Source organism: Dromaius novaehollandiae, chromosome 9 (assembly GCF_036370855.1).
Source record: "Dromaius novaehollandiae isolate bDroNov1 chromosome 9, bDroNov1.hap1, whole genome shotgun sequence".
In the NCBI taxonomy this organism is placed as follows: Eukaryota; Metazoa; Chordata; class Aves; order Casuariiformes; family Dromaiidae; genus Dromaius; species Dromaius novaehollandiae.
In genome coordinates this window covers 16,739,767-16,762,113 of record NC_088106.1, presented here as the reverse complement: position 1 = coordinate 16,762,113, position 22,347 = coordinate 16,739,767, and the positions used below count along the sequence as shown (strand labels likewise).

Genomic DNA, 22,347 nt, shown 5'->3' with positions numbered 1-22,347 from the left:
GTGTTTTTCTTTTCCATAAGGTTTTCTCTGCCCCCCGCCTTGCCTCTCCACAACTTGTAATGCAGGACTGAAAAATAACTGTGCTAAAAGATCCAGACAGACCTTAGGGTCTATCTCTTATCTAAGACCTTTGGGTCTTAGATATCCAAAGGTTACATTTGTGTAGGAATGTGCATTTCTGTGGGATTTTGAAAATATATGCATTTGAAAACTGCTTATTCCATGAGACTAAGCTATCGGTTTAGAAATCAGATGATTTCACTCACTCTTAAAAAACCTGAATTTGATTTTTCTTTTATTAAAAAATGATCACGTGGGGCACGCTATATTTTATATAGTCAATACCAGCTGCAAAAAAGAAAAAAATGTTAATTCATTCTTTTACTATCATTCAGAGAAAGTAACCATGCAGCATGTCACCTTTCACAGCTCAAACTAATTTCACTCTTATTTGTTTTGGGACTTAATGGCTTAACCTTGTTAACTATTGATTCTCTTGGGTACTTCCAAATGCCCGAAGATAATACATAACCAGGCATCAAATTTGAAGTTTTGCTATGCATGTATTTCATCTTTGATGATGGTTTCCTTTTCCAGCACAGGACTTTCCAAACTGAGAAAGTAGATCACTTCTCTTAACCTGAAGCTGTGTGTTCTTAACAAAACAATGCCTTATTTTATGTTGTCCTTCAAAAACCTTCAAGAGTTCGACTACTATCTGACCAGAAATAGATTTATTTTTCTTTTCTGGCATCCAGTGTGCAGCAAATGGGGTTGTTAACAGTAAGATGAGATGATACATCCCTGACTTCTGGTCAGCCTACCAATTATTCATCATTTTTCTCTCCTAGGGAGAGCCCCATCCTTTCTTTTTGGTAAAGCTAATGATTAGAACAGAGGTGTAAAAATCCATGCTGGATTGATAAGACTTTGAAATGAAGGCATTAACTATCATTAACATATCCAAGCATCTTCAACTTCTTTTAGAAAAAAGGGCAATTCCTTACCCTGGGGTACGAACAAGAAGAGTGACTGCCTACTACTTTTATCATATTTATCATATTTAAAAACTAATTCAGGTATTGGTTTAATAACTGAGATAAGGAAAAGACGATCTTCATTCCTGTCAAGACAGAGCAACTGAAGTGAGTGGGACAAGGGGACATCACATAGAGATTCACTTCTTAGACATACAGAAAAGATTTTGAAGCTCAGCCTTTTGATGTTTAGTTTGAGAAGTACTGAACTGGAAGTGTTAAGCTAAAAGTTTATTTTACTTTCTCTATTGAATCAATTTTTCAGTTTTAAATTACTGCATGGATAGTTTTATATTCATATCTCCTAAGGACGTATAATACCTAAGATGTATTAAACACTAGAGAGTTTGCAACACATTCATATAGTCTTGGTCAATGAATGAAAACAGAGATTGCCCTGGAAGGTAAACGTGACAGGAAAACACCGGAAAGTGATGTGGAAAACGTAAAATACCAGGCGTATTGAGGACACTGTCAAGCTAGAACTGGTGATCCCTAAAACTGCTGCCTCGCTGATCTTCCCCAAGAGACTAGGCACTGCACGTGGAGAATGATTAATCCTTTAGTGTTTTGGAGTTCAGTTCTACCTTTATTGAACACAAGAACGTTTTTCCTCCCCTTAACAGAGAAAAAATTGTGTACAGAAGACAAGTTCCCAGAAAATAAAGCTTGCTTTTAAAGCTAAACCGAGGAGATCTGAAAAAAAGAGAAACCTATAAACTAAAGTATTTTGCTGAAAGTTAAGAGTGGTACTGTTTTGGCTAACCATAACAAGGGCTATGTAGATCAGTCAACAGCAAACTTCTGTACACACACATAACAACCGCAGCACCAAACTAGCATCCACTAAACCATTAAGTGCTAGTGAAGTTGAGCAATCCTTCCTTGGCACTAACATCTGTGAATAAAATTTCATGGAAATGTGTATATCAGGATTTCCCAACTCCTGGGGGAAAACAAAACAAAACAAAAACAAAACAAAACACACAGACAAGAGAAGGGAATTGGTAGAGTTAACTTTGGCCAAAGAGCTAAGTATCATGAAGAAATATTTCCTATGTTCCTGGACTCTAAGTACTACCAGAGTATAGGCAAAAAAAAGTCCACGCCTTCACTGTTTGTTTTTTTTTTTTAAACAACTAACGATTCTAGCTGTGAAATTATTACACTGTAGGTTGTTAAAAAGAAAAAGTAGAAAATTTGTCACATCTATACATTGTAGTATCGTTAAGCATGGTTTGAAGATGTTGTTTTCCTAAAGCCAACATTTTTTTCTTTAAAAGAGTTTGTTACCACTTGGCTTGTTCTTCATTCAAGGCATGATCCACGGTCTGCTTATATCAATGAGTTCTCCACTCCCACCTGCTATGAACTTTGCTTCAGGCCCTTGGATTTTAGCAACTTAGCTTGAGTCAGAGTGTCCCAAAACCGGTGATCTCTCAAATCCTCCAAAGTCTTGAGGATCAACAAAGGACCCTCAGGACTGCCCGAGAGCAGAGGCGGCAATGACAGGACTGGCCTTGGGAGGATGCTGTAGTTTCAAAGCCAGTCCCCTACCAATCACTAGAATAACTTACTGATGCTCCAGGTGGTTTTCTCTTCCCTTTTAAACACAGGTGGTCAAGAGAGGCCCTGGGTACCTCAGCCTACCAGTGTAGAATCAGAGCCTCAACTAACTGAAGCCTTGAAAAATTTTATGATTTCTGAATACAGAACAAAAACAACTTAACTTTGTAACATTGGATTATTTTCCAATAGTGTCGGTTCAGGGAAGAGTCACAGAAAGTATTCAGAAGCTTTTTCATTACGGTACAGCCACAGAATACTAGGCCTTTCACTTGCACCAACTTTTGCCACAATCCATTGTGCAGACGAAAGATTATTCTTTATTCTGCATTTTAAACTTAGACAACCGTTTGTTAGTTTTCAATCTCTAGAGCCAGACTTTAGCCATTCAGTGTACACTTTATACCACACTTGTCCAAACCTTTCTCCATTTCCACAGACCACTTGTATGCTGTCTAAATACTCCTGTTTTTAGCAGCTTCAAGATATAAGCCTTGTACGCTTGTACAGTGTTTCTTCCAAACATCCCTTGAGTGCATAGGGATTCATTGACACTGTATAACCCTTGTTTGACATAAATATAGGATGAGACACTGATTATTTCTGCTTATCTGGCAAAAAGTGGTATAGTTCATGTCAAGTTCGTGGTTCTGCTTCACTCATCTACTTGTCTCAATAAAACGAATACCGCTGTAACACTCACAGCTGTTTTAGGTTGGTTTTTTTTTCATCTAGATTGAGAGGGTAGGAAAAGCCTAGAGTGGAAGAAAGCTTATAAGAGCTTTTGCTCTCACTAGTGTTAGAGAACTGTTTAGCTAAACAAATCATTTGAAATGGAGTGCCAAAACCATGTCTTGTCAGTGTCCAAAGGGGTAATAAGAAACCCAGGGGCATTAGTGAAAGAGGCAGAAGGGAGCAAAATGGAAAGGATAGTTAATTTTTTTATTATGATATTGTTTACAATTCATGAAATAAGGCACCTGAGGTCTAAAAAACACCATTTGGATAGTAAACTCTGTGTAGGCTCACATTGCCATGTCATTTTCCAAAACTCCTCAAATTCCGTTAGAAAAAAAGAAAGGATTAAAAATAGTTCTGAAGTGGCATTTTGTAACAATAGAAACACCTCCCTCTAAATAGGAAAATACATCTTTGAGTCAAGTTAGCCTAGAAGTGAAGTTAACCTAGAATTAGCTAGAATTACTTTCAGTAATTCTGGCTGATATTTGGGGGGGAAAAAAGAAAAAAGACAACTTGTATAATTAATAACATGCCTAGTAATTTTTAAAAACTCTTAGACTAATGAGTAGGTGTCACTATTTTTCATCTACATTTTTAAAGTAAACTATAATTTTACTCCCCCTCTAAAAATCTTTCTTTTCTGAATTTGGCTCAGAAACCTTAGAGAGTTTAAGCTGCATGTGTCTCTGACAAAATAAAATGTCAGGACCTTGCTCCATGACTTACTAGCACAAGAATTGGGCTGAAGGTTAGCAGAACCAGGAATATACTAGAATAAAGGAAAATAGACATACAGATACTACAATAAACTTAAATTTGTTCTCTCTGGTACATTATACTTAAATGTAGAGGTACACATTAGGTCTTTTGTTCTGTGTTTGCATCTTAAAGAAATAATATTGAAGGAAGAGGATATTCAGAAAAGGCTAAGTTTGAATTTGAAAATAAGGGAATTGCTTGATTTTATATAGGAAATACAGACCTCTAGTGGTCAAAATGTATATAATATGAATTAAACTTCAAAGCAACTTAAATATCACTGTGGTTAACTATGTTTCTTTTCTTTTCCTTTGCATTTTCCTTCTCCTCCCCCCCCAGAAAAAGCAAAGAATTTCAAAATAATGTCCCCTAATTACACTGGCTAGTCATTCTGCAAGCATTGATTTTTTCCAGAGAAAAAGTCCTTTCATCTGTCCTTTTCTCGCATAAATTTTATGACTAAAATTGAACAAAGTTGAAAGCTACTTGGGAAGTGAATGGAAAATTAATGAGAGTTGTCTATGAAAACAGACAGAAGAGATGTGTATTCTTTCAGAATAAACTGCGAAAACCATCATATATAAGGACAGACTCTTTTGAAGTATGCTGGAGGAAATAAATACAGACAGAAGTACTCAAGGTCAGAGTATATAAACAGAGCTTACAGTGGAGCAGTAACTGGGCCACGGCTAGCACAAACAAGTAATAAGCAATTTAGAGTTTTGATCTAAAGGAAGAACTGTATCCTAGAAAGATTACAGGGAGTGTGTTTGCCAGCTATACAGAGCTAGCACAAATGAAGCAGACCAGCTCCAACTGTTACAAGTGAAAGACTAAGAGAATCCACGCATAGGTTAGGGACTGAAAAAAAAATATTTTGCTCTAAAATAATTTTTTTAAATACAATTTTATAATCTTAGATTGTCAAGAAAACACCAAAATACTGCCTCACCTCTACATCATTCTGGATTACAATAGTTAAACTTCTATTAGCAAGTAATTATTGTAATTGCTGCATGCTACATATTGTAAGCAAAACATAAAGAAAGAAGTTAAAATTTATTTCAGATCAGGATCCCACTCTTGCAAAAAACAGGAGGACAGAAGAAATTCCACTGAACTTATGGAGTAATTGAGAGTAATTGAGAGTAATAGTTAACTGAGAGTAATACAATTACCCAGAAATATATTGGCATAGGTCATACAAATATGTTTATACAGTTAATACTGCTTTTTGCTTCAAAAATACCAAAGCATACTTCTGAACCATAAAGTTAAGTAAAGTACCTTAATTTAACTCAGAAGATAAGCAAAAAAAGCAAAAAAGCACACACCACAAAATTGACAGTAACTTCAGCTGTTTATGGCAGTTTCTTTGTGAAAGATCGAATAGGCCAGCTATTTAAAACAAAAACAAAAACCAGGCCAATACTGAGGTCCTGCAGGTTCTGTTTATTCTCATGCCATGCCACCTTTTGATCCAAAATTTGCAAAAGCAACAACCACCTTGACACTTTTTGATAAGGGTTTTGAAGCTTGCTTTCTGTTCCTGATGCTCATGAACTGATGTACAGACAAAGCCCCAGTTTTATACTGGCTATTACCATTTTAGTAATATTTTGATTTATTCTCATTTAACATGAAATCTGAGACACTGACCTCTGTGGAAGATAGCGGCAGCGAGACAGAAAGCCTATGCAGAGTGCAAGGCCACAGTAATTTGAATTGTGTACCTTTACTTGCCTAAGTGTGAGATGTGGCATTGCTCTCACCCTCTTTCACATGTTAATTCTGGACTAAAAACACTGAGGCAAGCCAGGACTGGGGGGGCGTTAGAAGGGTCAGCAGAAATAAGAGCTAGCAGAAATTTGCAGCTTCATAACATGTCCGTCCTCTGCAGGCTGGAGGAATGTATTGAGCAGGGAGTGGAGTTGCAACCCTGGCTGTTAATTCTAGCAACTATGGACGGACGGACAGACGGACGGACAGACACACACACACACACACACACACACACTCTTCTAGACTGCTTTGCTACCTGCCAAAAAGTACCTGATTTTTGTTTGTTCTTCCCGTAGGCTGGCCCAGGTAATCTGGATGCCAGCAGGAAACTGGAGTGGGCAGGGGGTTTTCCTCCTCCCTATTCTCAGTGTTCATCCAGTGCCTGGGATGGGTGCTGTAAAGGAAAGCCTGTAGCTCAGCTCGGACCCTGGAGGATATGAGGAACAAGCTAACTGGAGTAATTGGGTAGAATTGCTGGGTAGAAAAACAGGCAGTGAAATAGAGCATTTGGAAAGTGTCATTAGTTTTCCATAAAAAAGAAGAAGAAATTAGGAAAGGGGGAACTAGGCTCTTGCAACAAAGGAAAAAATATTATGCTGACAGTAAGAAGTAAATGTAGTATACTGAGCATACTGCACCAAAACATTTTACAGCCTCTCTTCTTCCTGTGTAATAATTATGCATAAAAATAAAGCCTATCATCCTTTTAAACATGGAAATATCTTCTCATTCGTATGAAAAGCAAATAATCCACCTACTAGCTGGAGAAGAAAAAAAGAAAGAAAGAAAAACCCCTTATATTACCTAATGGTGAGGTGGCTAATCTGTTGCAGTTCAGTCAGCCTGCATTTATTTAGTCAGTATCAAAGCAAATATCAAAAACACATTTTCATTTAAAATTTGACTTGTGACATCTGCTTACCTATTTATAGCTGTTGAAGCTGTCGCAGGAAGCCACAGGCACTGCTAGCTTATCTGTCAGTTGGCAAAGCACTGTTTACCTTACATGGGCCCAGCACTCCTTGGAGTTTGGACAGGCAGTTTAATTAGGATGCATGCTCGCCCAACAGCAGCAATGAATGGAGTGGTAAATAATAGTTGGTAGAGCAGTCTGAAGCATTTCGTTATCAGTGACTTATTATAATCATTGTAATTACAAAAGATAAAAGGTCAAACAGGACAGTAACATACAACAAGGGTTTGCTGCTCACAGGATAATTTGCTTTGAGATTGATGTGGCCACGCCATTCACAGTCACATCAATTCAATCCTCTTCGAAAAAGCTCCTTGTGTATCAGCCTTAAAATGATCCAATTATCATTATGTTAACTCAGGTCATTTAGGAAGCTTTAAATGGAATCATCAGTGTGCACAATTTTAATACTTGCATTCAGCTGGCCAGTGGTTTAACCAGCTGCGGTGAATTCTGGCAGCATAAAGTTGTATTAGCCATCTATTTCTGCAAAGTTTTTAAACAATCTCCAGTAGTTCCCCTGGGGAAGTATTTGCTTTGTCTAAAGTGTACATAACCATGGCCCTGGGACCAGTGAGTGAACTGCAGCAAGTGATAATGACAGCAGAAATAACAGCGGTAAGAAAAAATAATGAAGAATAAAATAGAGGAATAGCTGCCTGTAAGGTTTCCACACCACCACCCCTGCCCTCCCTCACCACTCATAGCTGCCACAAGCCCAAACTCTTCAAAATGGATGATTTTTCTCTCCCGCTTTGAAGCTTTTCCTGGTACTCTAAGGTTACAAATGTCCTCGAGGCAGCTGATATCACCAAGGCTAGCTTTGAAAGTTTAAAAATTCCAGTGAATCTAAAAATCCAAGTGGAGATAGCAGTGCCTTCCCCACTGCAGCCGCAGACATAAGGCTCTTCAGAGGGGCAGTCTCACAGCCATATTCAAACTGTCCGTGTTTTCAGATATACAAATTGCAATCCATATTCATTCACTTGAAAGAAACTACGTACTACATTTCCACTTCCTTTTCACTTAGTGGAAACAGGAATAGATTTCTTCATGTATTCGTTGTAATTTCTTGGTATACTTCAAAGCTGGTAATGTGCCAAACACATCCTTTGTGCAATTCCACTGACTTCAACAGCGTTGCACCAAAAACTAGGTTGGTCCTTTAATTCCAAAAGGGTTATATCCTTACACAGATAATAAATTAAAATGTGACACTATTTCTTGACCAAATGCCTGATTCTCCACGGGAATTGTTTTTCTTTTTACTTTCTGAACACTCCAAAATAAGTATAGGCAATTTAATACCTCACAGAAAGTGCATAGAACCTCAGAGCCAGACACAAATGTCCAAACCTGATTGTTTTTTAAACACATTTTTGAGAATTTAATATAGTCCTTAATGCACTTTCAAGAAAGTGCATGTGCTATTCATTACATCAACTAAAGCTACTGCTGGCATGAGAAAAACCCAACCACCATATGAGTAGAAAAGGGAAATTGAAAGTTAAACAGTATACTACACTCCAGGGGTAGGTAAAGTGACACTGAGAAAAATATCTTGGCTTCTACTACTATACAGAAACACTCAGTGCCACCAGAAGGGGAGTATTCGCCATCAGATCTGATACGATTTTTTAAAATTTCCTATGAAAGACCTGGCTATGTTTGTCTTAGCCACTGGGCCTGCCAGTTAGTACATGCAGAGCAGGAGGTACTCGCTGAATAGTATGAATTAATCTAGTCAGGAAGAAAGGTCTTCTTCAACCTGAATTGGGCCTTCATCTGCTTTACTGTGGGTCTAGCTTGCAGTGATGTTTTTCTTAATAGAGACTTCACTATGGTTTCTTACTGCTAATTTTTGGCCATAATCTCAATGGGTGTATAAGTGAGCAAAGGCAATGATAACAGATAGACCATGCAGCACCAGCATGTAGCTGGGACAAGGCAAATATTTGCAGACCTTGATGCTGCAGAATCTATCAGTTATTGTCAAAACTTCTTGGTCACTTCCACGACCCAGGGCTGAGATAAGAGGATTTCTTTATCTTGCAATCTTTTTATGCTGGCTCTCCCTGTCCTACAGATAACATGACCTTCCACAGAGCCAAACCCCATGCACTCTAGAGTTGGCATGGTTTAAAAGCCAGGAAGTTGAGCTCAGTATGCATAGAGTGCCACGCATGGCCAGAATGATATCCATTTGTTTGTGCCAGCTGTGTTAGCTCAACTTTTTCCACTTCCTTAATTTGGTAAAAATAAGGAATGTTGTTTTGAGGCATCTGTTATGATTGAGGTAACTGGACTAACTCATAGAATGAATTGGAGAGACTGGGAAGAATTAAATGGCAGCTCTTGACAGAAGTTTTGTCTTTAGTTGCATTTAATTAGATATTCCATTCTTGATAGAATTCCCAAGAAGCTAAATCTTGAAATTACCCTGTTATCTTTATTGAAGTGAATCAGCTTATTAATGCAAGAATTATTCCCAGTCCAGGAAAACATATAGAACATTAGCAATGATAAAGATGCACTGAGTCTGTTAAGAGCACAGACGAATAAAGTGAGAGCCAAAGGGTGACCTTGCTCATAAGGGGCTGGCTGCAGCTCATATGCTGGGTTCAGTTCCTGGCTCTGCTCACACTTCCTGCGCAGGCTTTGCCGACACATGTCTGTGCCTCACTGCTCTATTAAAAAGAAGGATTAAGGAGACAATACAGTTGGAATAAGGCTTGTCTCCTAACAAGAGCAGGTCAAACGCTCCACACAGCAGAACCCCGCCATTAATGGGAACCTCAGTGCTGAACAACACAAATGAGCAACCTCCACCATAAGAGCAGAGCCCACATTTCTACAGTGACGGATCTCTTTTCTTGCTGAATGCACATATACTGGCCGGGGTCTTTGGGTTATTTATCTGTATAAAAATGACTTTGCATTTAAGTGGGGTTTTTTTAAATGCCAATATACTTAATCTGTATTTCAGGCAGCACAAGTTCAGTTTGGCTGACAACTGTCAGGATGCTGCAGACAGAACTAAACACTACTCTGCAATAACAACTGTCATTTTTTTAAAATCTCCACTAATTTTTGAGGAAAGATTGCTTTTCTGTAGACCCTGGAAAAGATTTAATATCAGAGTCACTTACAGTTTATTACCTGCTTCCTAGAGTCACAACTCGTTAATAAGGAAGCCATTCTTGGAGAGCACAAAAGCCCTGGCAAACCCATCAGGTGCCCCGTAAAACAGATTTTGGAACATTTGCCTATGCTTCTGTGGTCTAAATTTTTTTTCTATACTGAGACTACAACTTGAATTCTCAGGCACACAGATTTTTGTCACTAGCTAAAAGGGCAATTTGAATTGTGGTTCCCACAGCATCTTAAACTCTTTTTACAGATATTCATGTGTGACAAAGAAGCACAGGTCTGGATTGTCAGAGTTTGTTTTTCCCTTTGGCAGCTTAAATATAATTCCAAGCCAGATGGGAAGCTAGGTATCTTGAGAATATTTAAGATATTTACAGTGCAATGAAACACCAAGTTGTATGAGTGTCCTAATCTTTCCTTGTGATGTAGAAATAGACTCAAGTAATTAAGCTTGAAATGTTGTATAGAAATATTTATATATATATAAAAATAAACAAACTGATTCACGTCAGGGATCAAAATAAGTACCTAATCTGAATTCACTTTTCTTAACACACTATGCTTATCATATCTACAGAATGAACTGGTAATCAAAATGTTTGAGTATAGTTTGAGATATCCAAATAACTTTGTCCCTTAGATATATCACATATTTATTGGGGGGGGAGGGGGGAGACACCACACCAACCTACATAGACAAGAACTCTTCAGAAATTATGGTCATCTACTATTTTAATTCCCTTACTACTTTTTTGACATATGTTCATTAACTAGTTTTATTTTAAATTGGAACCTTGTTAAGTAATTGAAAGAAATCAGTTAGTTTTCATTTACATTCTGAAGAATCTAACAGTGTTAGGCCAAATCCTAATGTTCTTTCCTCTGTACTGTTTTGCAAACAAAAACTATACTGAAAAAAGGAATTGGTTGAGAAGACACCTAAAGTTTTTTTTTTTTTTTTTTAATCCAGAAAAATTAAATACTTCTGTCTTGGTTCTCCTGGATCCTCTGAAACTCTGATGAATTTATATCAACTAAAATGCTGTCCCTCTGCTCTCTGGATATTTTCAAGAAGCTGTAGTGGTCAGCAAATCATAAAGAGTGAAAAACCACCCTACCAAAACAGCTATCCACCACTAGCAATAGGTATCATCTGCCACAGAAGAGCCAGACTTATGACAGAGGTAACTACAGAGTTTTGGACTAATTTAAGTGTTCTAAACTGTCGTCCCCCACCCCCCCCCCCCCAGAATTTAAGGGGTCAGAAAGCAAAGACTTGTAGAATCATGGGGATTGGCTTTCTGGCAATACTATTGATAAGATAATGGAACAAAAAATAAAAACAAAATCTTTTCTGAATTAAACTTTTCCTTGTATGTGCAAGAATTCCCTTTTTAAAAAAAAAAAGAAAGAAAAACAAGAAAATCTACATCAGCTATACTTCACATGGATTCAGTTTCAGACTGCTGATTATCCCCTATATACTGTAGATTAGAGGTGACTACCAGTTTGGAGAATGGGAAGGAACTGGTTCTGCAGTTGCTAGGTTTCAAATGAAACAGCACTGACATTACTACAGCTAGTATAGGCAACATATTTGTTTGTTTTCTCAGTTTTTTGTGGACTGAGAATCAGTATGCCCTTTGGCTGGGATTGGTGTGGGGTTTATTTATTGCTTTACTGTTGTGCACTGCATTTGTGAACTGTGGCTCATTCCAGCTCCCTGGAAGTCAATGAAGAAGCTCCGGCAGACTGCTATAGGTGTTGTATCACAGATGTAATAAATAAGCTCCTCTTAACTCCCACTCCAAATCAGAGAAAATCAAAGCTAAAGGAACTGTTGGTTCAAATTTGGGCAAATATTTGGCCAGATAAGATCTGGTTCTATCTACCTACCTTCCAAATAGAAACGATTCAACAGAAACACACGGTGTGAAATTCCCAGTGAAGATGATGCAAGTTCCAGACAAAAAAGTGTTTCATAACTGAGCCAGTTGGTATCTGTAGTTTTGGGCTAAAAGAGAATAAACTTGCAGATTTGAGACTAGATTACCACTTCTATTCAAAGCCAGCAGAGAACCTTATCCCTGTGGTTTTGGTTCACAGTCAAAGACGACAGGATACTGCCCAGGACTTTTCAAATAAAAGCAGAAGACAATGGCAGCATTAGCTACATAAGGCAAAGGCATGGAAAAACAGGAGGTGCCCATAAGTAGAACAGAGTATATGTTTATGAACAAAAACTAATTAAAAGAAGAAAAAGGTTTCTATTGTTTTCCATTAAAAGTTTTCCCTGAATAAGTACCAATTAAGGATTTGGCCTCTAAGCCAGTTTTCAACTGAAAGCCATAGGCAATGGTCAGTTAATGGCAGATAGATTAATTTCTTACTCTGTGTCCTATGAATTGGAATTGAAATGTCTTACAATGAATTGGACCTCCAATTAGGCACAAAGTCTTGAAGTTTAATTGAAATCTTTTTTAAATTAATCCTCCTCATGAATAATATTTTCTTCCTTTTCCCCCGCCAGGTGTGAACTTCATATTTCTCTCTGAAACTAGGCTACAGAGGAAGAGGTCAAAATGGTCCCAAATTATTCTACTGAAGAAACCGTTAAAAGAATCTACGTCGACTGTCCGGTTTCAGGAAGGCACAGCTACATCTACATTATGGTCCCAACTGTTTACAGTATCATCTTCATCATAGGCATATTTGGGAACAGCCTGGTCGTTATTGTCATTTACTGCTACATGAAATTAAAAACGGTAGCCAGCATCTTTCTGCTAAACCTGGCCCTGGCTGACCTGTGCTTTCTCATAACTCTGCCGCTCTGGGCAGCCTACACTGCCATGGAGTACCAGTGGCCTTTCGGCAACTGTTTGTGTAAGTTAGCCTCAGCAGGGATAAGTTTCAATTTGTACGCCAGCGTGTTCCTGCTCACATGCCTCAGTATTGACCGGTACCTGGCCATAGTCCACCCCGTGAAGTCCCGCATTCGGCGTACCATGTTCCTTGCCAGAATCATTTGCATCGCCATCTGGCTTCTCGCCGGTGTGGCCAGTTTGCCCGTCATCATTCACCGTAATATATTCTTTGCTGAGAACTTGAACATGACGGTTTGTGGTTTTCGGTATGACAACAATAACACAACACTCCGGGTTGGGTTAGGTTTATCCAAAAATTTGCTGGGCTTTTTAATACCTTTTCTGATCATATTAACAAGCTATACCTTAATTTGGAAGACCCTGAAGAAAGCATATCAAATTCAAAAAAATAAAACCAGAAATGATGATATTTTTAAGATGATTGTGGCAATAGTATTTTTCTTCTTCTTTTCCTGGATTCCGCATCAGGTGTTCACTTTTCTGGATGTGTTAATTCAATTACATGTAATAACAGACTGCAAAATCACTGATATTGTGGATACGGCTATGCCCTTCACCATTTGCATCGCTTACTTTAACAACTGCTTGAATCCCTTTTTTTATGTTTTTTTTGGAAAAAATTTTAAAAAATACTTCCTTCAGCTAATAAAATACATTCCACCAAATGTCAGTGCACATCCCAGTCTAACGACGAAAATGAGCTCCCTCTCATATCGGCCACCAGAAAACATACACTGACCCACTGAAAAGACTGCTGGGTCTTTTGACACTGAGTGATGTGTTTTTGCAATATACTTTTCCAGAACAAACTTGTGAATGAAGCAGCAAGAGTGACAGAACTCATCTGCACTCCTGAACACCACAGCTTACTGCTCATTACTAAAACATTAAACCGCCTCAGAGAAATCATACTGTAAGGATTTAGCAGTGGCCTTTTGTTTTATATTGTGAAGAGGACTGTGTGGTTTTCATTTTGTTCTTCTTTACTGGAAGCAACATAAATGGTGGACAGGTACTTGGGGGGTTTTTCCCAGCATCCTTACATTTACTTCAGAGAGGGTAGATAAAACTGAAAAGACTTCTGAAGTGGAGTTAAAGGAAAAGCATGTATAAATTGCATGAAATCAGAAGGACCTGTTTTGCACATACCTGAGCAATTTTAATGTAAGCATTTGGAATTTTGTTCAAGGAGTCAGAAGAGGTGCACTGCTTGTTTGTTTTCCCTGTAATTACATATATCATTATATTTATAACATAACTTGTTATTCAAGTATGTGTTACATCTACAAGCCCAATTCTAAACTTGGAGAGAAATTTAAGGACCTTGAAATTGATTTAATTCCCCCTTATGCTACTATTTTTCGTTTTAAAATGCCAAAAGTTTATAATATATGCAATAAATGCAGATTTATTTATTAAATATAGAATAAATATTTCTAGATTTATATTCCTACCCATAGATTTCAAATAGTTTAACTGTTAACAGTTTAATATGCTCTCAGTCACACCACGAAACCTCTGAGACCAAACTTTGTTCTTGACTTTTATGGAGTTACTCTCTATTTCTGTAAAACAAATCCTAGAATAAGAAGCATTTGCTCCCTGTAGGACTCCGACTTGTATGGAACTATTTCAAATTACACTAGCATAAATCAAAACAAAGTCTGGCTCAAACTCCCCTTACAAATGAGGGGGAAAAGGTGATAACTGCTGTAGGAAATTTCAATTAATGATGTACTCATATGCCCTTTTGACCTCAGGTAGTACTCCAGAAAATATTTGTTTTCAATTCAGTCTCATCTACTTTCTCCAAAAGTTCATAAATACTTTTCAATATAGCAAAATCTAAGAAAAAGTCAAAAATTTTACATATATCATGTAGGCAAATAGATGACCCTGGGGAATCTGCAGTGTTCATAATCTTAAAAATAATATATTTAATGTGTTTTTTGATTAGCTAGCAAATGGTTGGATTATCCTTATCTTCTGATTATCAGTGTCTTGCACATAAACAAATATTATTTTAAAAGATAAGATTATTTTAACTTCAGGAAATTAAGTCAAAATACAACAAAAGAAGTTATTTCTGTAGTTTAATACTTTAAAAATAGGATTGGGACCAGGTCTGAGAACGTGATGCCTTTTCCTGATCTTTCATTCATTTACTTTAAGGCAGGTTTCTTGAATTGTGCCTTTGTTCTTCCAGCTGCAAAATGGGAGCAGTCTCTACTTGCGTACTCTGCAAGAGCATTGTGAGGATTCAGTAGAACTTGTAAAGCACTATGTGAACCTTAAATGAAAGGGACATTATTTTGATATTTTAATGGAAGGCTAATAGCTCAGAATTTGAAAGCTGGATGTGTGTCATTTAAAGAGGCAGGTAAATGATTAGCATTATATATAATGCTTTACATTTAGCTTGTATCTATCCTTTGATGTTTATGAGAGACAGGCATTAAAAAATGAATATGACAATAGTCCCATGCATTGTAAGTAGCATCCAGAGCAGTAACCACCTCAGCACTCAGCGAGCTGATGAAGGAATAGCGGGGCTTGCCCTTTGTCTGCGTGACGTTTTCCTCACGCACACACATGCACGCGCCGAGCGGCACTGGGAGCCTTCGCTGGCAGAGGCAGCTCACTCGGACAGAATTCAGCGTGCTGTGCCTGCCACCTGCTGGATGCAGCCAAAACTGTTGTGGTGTCTCTTCCTATGGCAACTTTAAGATGGAAGACTGTTTCCCTGCCTCCTGGTGGATCTGTGGATCCTTACCTATGGTGCAAGTCCTACAGAAATACCTGCTTCCTCGATGGATGAGATTGTTTTAAACTTCCTGAGGAAGGGGCTAAGCAAGCTTTATCCCTTCACCTGCTGATTCTCTTGGTCACCCACATCCAATGTCCCAGACCACCACAATAGATGGTTCATTTCCAAAATGGTGACTGCATTGCTACAAGAGGCAGCCACCCCAAAGAGAAAATAGAAGCATATTTGTGCAAGTGGTATCTAAGTATTTAACTGAAGGGACTCATTTATCACCTGGAGGAAAAGCAGAATCAGTAGTGACAGAGAACAGAAGTTAGTGACTTTGATCACTTCCGGCCCAATCCTGCATTTTTAAGAGATTGTGTGTCCTAACTGCTAGTGCCACCTGTGCCTGTCTGCACCGTGGGGAAACCGAGGGCACGCACACTTGGCGGGGTGGCTGCAGGAAAGGCAGGAGGGAATTGCAGCTGGTGTGCTTTCAACAGGGGACTGACCTTGAATTGATGGGCAAAGAAAGCAGAGGGCAAAGCTGCTGTTAAATAATGTTGGAAAGTCTTTGTTCTTCTAAGGGCAAGGAGAAGGGCAAACACAGCGGGTCATAGGTTAGTGTTTGCTAAAACTAAAAGCAAATTAGTAAATAACAAAAAGTAACCACCTAAATCCACAGATAAAGTTCTCCAGCAGCTGTAGCTGTGAGGCAGCAAAGTGGACTCTTGTGGAGCGCAGAGTCAATGTGGCTGGCTACAGCCACATGCTACAGCTCCAGGCACCCTGCAAAGCCCCGAGCTGGCGACTACCCAAAGAGCCCCCTTTTTCCTCAGTGCACCCACACCGCTTTCAACATGCGCCCAGCTGCAAGAATGCCAGTGCTGAGAAACAGCATGTTGCTCAGCACTGTGCTCCCCTGCACACCTACTCATTGAAAGTGCCGTGCTGGAGACCCGGGCACGGGGCACGCAGAGGAGCAGCAGCGTGGAGTACAGGATCAGGCCTGTCTAGTCGCACGGCACCATTTCAGCACTTAGATCGCATTGCTATGCGTGCATGCTCCCTAGAACACACAAGAGAAAGACTTGAGTGTTTAAGACTTAAGTTTTCTGCATGTATCATGTAGAAGTAACAGAGCAGAGCAGCAAAGAGATCTTCCCACTTCTGGGTGCCAATTACAGGCTTTGGCCACTGCTGTGGAGCCACAGCTGTGTGACCCCTGCAGAGGGGCAGGCAGGAGACAGCCAGAGCATCCTTTGGTGCAGGATCCTACTCTTTGCCTACAGGAAGGAGTAAGATGTGGCTCTCTGACTTCCTTGCCTTTGGGGAGCTTTGGGTTGAGCCTTCTTAATTCAATACGAAAATAAGAACTAGTTATATGTGTTTAAGAACAAACTCCCACTGGCTTAAAGAACACACAAGTTAATTAAGAAATAATAATGCGATATTATTTTAAAAGAAAAATCCAAAGCACTTTTCATTCTCAGGATGACCAAAGCAAGAAACTTGACAAACTCCGAGTTCTTCCCCATACTCTCCGGGTGTGGGAAACTCAAGCCAATGTTTGTGGGGACAACATACAGCCCTAAACGCAGGAATCCCTTCATCTGCTCCTATTCTATCACAGTTATATTCTGTTGGCTTATTTGAATGAATACTTCCTCTCTGTTAGCAGAATAGTTTCTAAATCACATTGTTTGACATATAGATGAATAATATTTATTTCTATTTATTGTGCAAAAGTACTTAATATGACTCATGTTCCATGTTCTACTTGCTTACCGATTATGCACCACTCTAAATCATATTTTATAGATACATAAATATCATTAATTAGCCTAAATTCCAGCAAAATCATTACAGATACATTGGAGATTAACTTGGCTCCTTAGCTTAAAAATTTCCTCATGTTTACAGAGTTAATCAAGATGTTGTAGAGTAAATATCAGGTCAAAAGTCCCTTTTCTTAACCAAAATTATTATTTAGATCATGATTCTCATCATCTGCTTGAAACTGTGATGACAGTAGAGAATGTAGTGTGATTCCCAGGTTTGGTTCAGTTTTGCTTGCAAAGCTTCAGCAATGATTCATCTTACTGACCTCCTTTCTAAATGTACTGAATTGCAAATGTTCCCAGAGAGAAGTTCGCCATGGAAAGGAGACAGAAATACTGGAAAAAGGAAAAAGAAAAGAAGGAGAAAAAGGAGAAATCCTAAAGCAGGAGCTTGCTCATTTCGAAAAGATTTACTGTTGTGCTGTATATAAATATTCAAATTTATTTTTGCATCAGATTAAAAAAATTAAGATGAAATCTTTCTGCCAAGTACTAAGAAAGTTTTGAGGCTCATTTAATTTCTTTAAGTGTCCCATCCAGTTTGGAACGTGTCAGTCCATTCTTACCCGCCTCGCGAGGTCAGGGTCTGCAGCTCTGCTCCTCGACATCGCCTTGCAAGCTTGGGGCACATCGGCGCAGCAGCTAGCGCAGAGGGACGAGGTTGTTCTGCCAGTCATTGAGCCCACTGCACCAGCGGCCTTGCTGCCAAGGCTGAGCTAACAAATCCTTAGCATTAATGGCAGAGCTGTCAAGCTCATTGTCACTGGCAACTTCTGCAGATGTGGCTAGATACTCAAACAGGTACAGACCATGTTTGAGAGCAGCATTATGTGATCCTTTTGGTAGACTAGTGTAGTTGTCTGCAGCTTTAAAAATACTTTGTAAATTCAGCAACAAGAACTAGATGTTATTTTCTTTTAAATATTTTCGTGCAGTCACAATTTGTAAAGTGGTGAATGTTAATGTTTTCTACTTCAATAGAAATAGTTTTATACTGTAATTGTTTTACTACTGTTGTATAAGAGTATAACTTCTGTCGTCTGAAGTATTACTACAAACAGATGTCATCAATAGATAATAGCTTTCACAAAAACATCTCCACTGCTATATTAATGCACCCAAAGTAAAGACAAATGTTTCTATTTCCTTGTAAGTACTCAAACCTTATTGGTGTATCTATAGCTATTCATCTTAGGCAATATCATCCACACCAAAGTACTTCTATTTAATGCTGTCATGTTTTGTGTCACCATTCCTGAGTCTTTTTACTCCAGAGTCTAACCCAGAGCCCGCTGAAGCCGCAGATGAGCGGGCTGTGTCTACAATCCGTAATGGATATCTATGGAGAGATACCCACTCACTCAGCTCAGCATCCGCTAGCTCCAAAATTGCATGCAGAACAGAGGGTCAGCAATTCACTTTGTTACCCAGAACAAGCTAAGCTTATTAAGTTTTTTGGACTGGATATTTTACAAATGGCTAAAGGCAGAACTTTAGAAGTTTAACTTTAGAAACTAAATGAAGTTATCTTATGGAGAGATTCACCTAGAACAGTGTCAAATACAGGATCACATCAAGTTACGGCCAATTAGTCCTGAAAAGCCACACTCAGGCTGCCTGTCCCAGAATATTCAATGTAAATATACCCACTCATTAGAATAACCTTTGATTTTTTTTTCTTAAGCAGTGCCATATTGCGCAGAGTAGATATTCCCTGATGGGTTCAGTGGAACTAGGATCAGGTTCCAGCATACTAACAGTTGTTGGGGCTTTTTTGTTTGTTTTTGCCAAAAGGGTGATAGAATGAAACAAATATTTCCATTTCAAACCTGTACAAAAGTCAAATTGAATTTAATCTTGCATATCACTAGCAAAGTCCACCTCATATTCAGTTTTTTAGTGTTGCATACTGGAGAAAAGTGTAAAACAGTTGTAGGCTGGACCTATAAAATACTTAGAAATTAAGATAGTTATCCAGTAGGTAAGTTATATGTATTTTAATCATCCCTCTGCTTTATATACTGGCAGCACCATGACACTACAATCAAGCATGAGAGTGAAAAAAAGATATTGTTAGACCAGGATAGAGGACAGTTACAGGACAAAGGAGAAAACTACAAGTTTATTTTCACTCTGCAGATAAGCTAAAAAAAAAAAAAAAAAAAAAAAAAAAAAAAAAAAAAAAAAAAAAAAAAAGAGAGAGAGAGAGAGAGAGAGAGAGAGAGAGAGAGAGAGAGAGAGAGAGAGAGAGAGAGAGAGAATGAGCCAAAAATATTCTCCCATAGGAAAAAAAAAAAGTATAGAAAGCAAAGTACTGGTTGGGAGCTTATGCAAAGATGAGGGAGAAAATCGCCCCCCTCCCCCCCCCACACACACTTCCATATTTTTTAACTGTCTCAAACCAATATTTTCAAGAAAACAAACTCAGCCTTTTTTCTTAAATTGAATAAATAGCCAAAAGTGTTTTAGTCAATGAATACGTATGAGATACTAGCAGCTGATTTGCCACTATTGACATTTCTTTAAGGAAAACATTACATTATTCTTTAGAAACCCATCAGATATTATATATCCAGGAAAGGAAAACAATACACTGCATATAGACTTATATCAGCTTTGCCTACCTAACCTGAACTTTTCCTCATCCTTAGTTTATTACACATTATATAAACGCAGAAAACAAACCAAAAGATAAAATAAGTTCACAAAATTTATATGTTATACTACTATATATAGTTATATATAATTTTGCTGAACAGTTATGGAATACTAAGGGATCTAAATATGTTTGTTTTCACAAGTTTTTATTCATTTATCAAATAGCTTTTATATATATATATATATAGCTTTTAAGATTTTAGTTTTGCACTATAAAAAGAAAACTCCAAAATCAGCTGAAGCTCTCTTTCTGTGGAGGGGTACCTATAAAGTGAAGGAGTGTGTATGATTTGCAGGATACATTTCAGGGACAGAGTATAAATAAATGTGTACAACAGATGCAATTGCATCTACTAGAAGATTGTTAATGTTAAAGCTATTTTTTGTGAAATTGAATTATATGATTACTCTAAACGGAAATGCAAAGAAGCATGTAGAAATACATACTTTGTTACACACTGGATTGTATTTTACAGTGCAGTGTGTATGTATATGTTTAATATAGGGATGTGATATTTCTGATATTCTTGAATTTCTCTGGGTATCTATGGCAACTTTCTGTATGATTCCTTCGATTTTTACGTAAGAGTGAACAATAAATGTCACTGCACTGTTTTAGAAAGACTTACCAAGTTTCAGACAGGTTTATGTCTAACAATGATAATTCTGCAAGAAAGTAACCATTTTTCATAGAAACATTATCTGTAACAGAGTGATCATATTTTGAAGTGTTGAAAATATTAAACAACGTAAAATACATTTAAATAAGTGGTGGTTCAATTTAATCTTCACATCACATGGTTGGCTGTTTCTCCCAAGTTTTATTTCTCATCAAACCCAAAAGTAAAGGTGCTTTTAGCTTTAGCTCCCAGCATAGGTACCGGAGCAAAGGAAGCAGGTGGTCTGAAAAGACCGCTAGCTCCAAGTGGAAGCGTACCTTCTCTCCAGCTCATACCCCAGAGAGTCTGAAGCTGTAATGCAATTTTGTTTTGATCCACAAGGCTTGTGAATTAATCTCCTGTTAATTAAAGAAAACTTTAAATGTTTATTGGAAAAGTACACTGTACTTACTGCTCAAGTCTAGGTAATATCCTGCCAAGGGATTCACTCCTACATGCTTTCCCCTATGCTTTCTTTAAACATCCAACTTCAGCATTCCTATGGGACTCACTGCTTATGTACTTATCAGATAAACTTCACAAGCTTGGCAGATCAGCACAAAAACCAACTTTAATGCTCATGAGACACACAGGTAGGTGTTGGATTTAAATGGGAAATCTGAATCATGATACTGTCAAAACACTAGAAAAGTATACAGTACATTTAAAAACTATCTAAAGCCATTTCAGTTTTGACCCCTTGTCTTCAGCCCAGAGGAAAGCTGCAAACTTTAGTATAGATTACATGCAACATAAGTTTTTCCTCACACTCCACTGCTTATCTTGGAGCTGTTCAAAAGCTAAGTTTTCTGCCAAGTTAATTCAAATACTTTAACAAGGTTATTCCATGACGGAATATGCCTTTATCGCTCCTGTGATATCCTTTGATTGATGATCTGCCTGTCTCACAGGGAGAGCTAAGCTTTGCAAAGCTCCGTATCTTCTAGCCACAAGCAGATCACCACCAGCAGACTTCCACACTTGCATAGAGCAATACTGCGTTCAGCACACATTCTGTAAATCAAGTTTATTCATGTGGCCATAGAGTCACAGAGGCAGTGAAATCCTGGAAGAACTCTACTGGAGATAGGGACTTCCCTAAATTTCACCTACAGTCATGCCTGCACTATTTCATTTCCTCATAATATGTTATACTGACTGCTCTCTAGCATGTATGATGTTTGCACCAGTGCTGCACTCCAGTGCACTACAAATATGCACCAAAATGCAGTGTGGCTTGTTTTTAGGACTGGCAGAGGCTTGTATTTGATTTACTGTATCTACAGTTAATTTTTATTTTCTCTATTATATGTTTGTTTCCTAACCTGCAGAGAATATTTCATGCATAGCTGTTAAGTTTACTGCAACAATGGAGGAAACGCACAGGACAGGATTAAGGATGTGGTCTATAACACGTTGGTTTTAATGTGCATTTTCACAGAACACAAAGGAATCTAAGACTTTCTTGGTATGTTTTAAATTTGGGAAATGTTTGCTTCCCCAAAAGTGCTGTTGTACATTTCTTCCAGGAGGTCACTACCAAGTTA

The 22,347-nt window shown here is 38.1% G+C and overlaps 1 protein-coding gene across 1 annotated transcript; it reads left to right on the top strand.

The window, feature by feature from the left end:
• The first annotated feature begins 6,190 nt into the window (after positions 1 to 6,190).
• On the top strand, positions 6,191 to 20,900 carry AGTR1 (angiotensin II receptor type 1). The gene is made up of 2 exons (XM_026097538.2): positions 6,191 to 11,192; positions 12,539 to 20,900. The coding sequence occupies exon 2, from the start codon at positions 12,591 to 12,593 to the stop codon at positions 13,629 to 13,631; it is 1,041 nt and encodes a 346-aa protein (XP_025953323.1). The 5' UTR covers positions 6,191 to 11,192; positions 12,539 to 12,590; the 3' UTR covers positions 13,632 to 20,900.
• Positions 20,901 to 22,347: the final 1,447 nt, after the last annotated feature.

What these genes read in the sequence shown, in the direction of transcription:
- AGTR1 (XM_026097538.2), top strand. Translation starts at nt 12,591, where the DNA reads ATGGTCCCAAATTATTCTACTGAAGAAACCGTTAAAAGAATCTACGTC.